The sequence below is a fragment of the Apteryx rowi genome, unplaced genomic scaffold, assembly GCF_003343035.1.
Source record: "Apteryx rowi isolate R43461 unplaced genomic scaffold, aptRow1 scaffold_2594, whole genome shotgun sequence".
In the NCBI taxonomy this organism is placed as follows: Eukaryota; Metazoa; Chordata; class Aves; order Apterygiformes; family Apterygidae; genus Apteryx; species Apteryx rowi.
Window position 1 is genome coordinate 3,315 of NW_020448968.1, and position 1,200 is coordinate 4,514.

The 1,200-nt window shown below is 75.6% G+C and overlaps 1 protein-coding gene across 1 annotated transcript in view; it reads left to right on the plus strand.

The window, feature by feature from the left end:
• Positions 1–1,194, plus strand: part of GPKOW (G-patch domain and KOW motifs) — a gene marked incomplete at its 3' end in the record, with an annotated part of 3,483 nt that extends 2,289 nt beyond the window's left edge. The window contains exons 2-5 of the mRNA XM_026067442.1: positions 8–153; positions 242–356; positions 986–1,055; positions 1,142–1,194. Of these exons, the coding sequence (XP_025923227.1) occupies positions 8–153; positions 242–356; positions 986–1,055; positions 1,142–1,194 (384 nt within the window). The remainder of the gene's footprint in view (positions 1–7; positions 154–241; positions 357–985; positions 1,056–1,141) is intronic.
• Between the last annotated feature and the right edge of the window lie 6 nt (positions 1,195–1,200).

The following is a 1,200-nucleotide window of genomic DNA, read 5'->3' on the forward strand; positions in this document are numbered from 1 at the left end:
CTCCCAGTACATCCCAGTTCCTCCCGCAGCCCAGCCCCCGAAGGAGAAGGACGGCCGCAAGGCGGAGGCCGAGGAGGGCCCGGACGCCGGGGCCCCCGCCCGGAGCCGGGGGGAGCAAGAGGGGAAGAGGAAGGCGCCCCCCACGGCGGAGAGGTAAGGGGGGGGCCCTATAGCGCCCTGGGGGGGCCCGYGACCCACGGCCGGGCCCCCCGACCCACGGCTGTGCGTGCCCCCCACCCAGGGCGGCGAAGCAGGCGCGGGGGGGCCCCCCCACCGGCCCCCACTGGCTGCGGCGGGACCTGCGGGTGCGCTGCGTCGACAGGACCCACGGCGCCGGGCGCTACTACAACTGCAAGGTGGGGTGGGGGCTGCCCCACGGCGCCCCATGGCCGGCCCCTGATCCTCCCCACGGGGCGGGGGGGGGGCTGCGCCCCATAGCCGGCCCCGTGTGCCCCCTGGAGGTCCCGTGGGGCGGGGTGGGGGGTTCCTGTGCCCCATAACCAGCCCCACGTCCCCCCGGAGGTCCCGTGGGGCAGGGTGGGGGGTTCTTGTGCCCCATAGCCGGCCCCATGTGCCCCCCAGAGGTCCTGTGGGGCAGGGTGGGGGGGTCCTGGGCCCCATAACCAGCCCTACGTCCCCCCCAGAGGTCCCGTGGGGCAGGGTGGGGGGTTCTTGTGCCCCATAACCAGCCCCACGTCCCCCCAAATGCCCCATGGGGCAGGGTGGGGGGGTTCCTGTGCCCCATAACCAGCCCCACATCCCCCCAGAGGTCCCATGGGGCAGGGTGGGGGGTTCCTGTGCCCCATAACCAGCCCCATGTCCCCCCCAGAGGTCCTGTGGGGCAGAGTGGGGGGGTTCTGTGTCCCATAACCACCCCCACGTCCCCCCGAATGCCCCGTGGGGCAGCTCGGGAGGGTCCCCACATCCCCCCCTGCCCCCGCCGTGGGGCAGGGTGGGGGTCGTGGTGACCCACGTGCCCCTGCAGATGGTGGTGGAGGACGTGGTGGCGCAGGACGCCTGCGTGTGCCGCACGGACGAGGGGCTCCTGGTGGAGGGTGAGTGGGGCGGGGGCGTTCCGGCGCCCCCCCCGGGGCCCCGGCAGCCGCCCCCGCCCCCCCCTGAGGCCACTGCCGCCCCCCAGGCCTGCGGGAAGCCATGCTGGAGACGGTGATCCCCCGCGGCGATGCCGACCGCGTCATG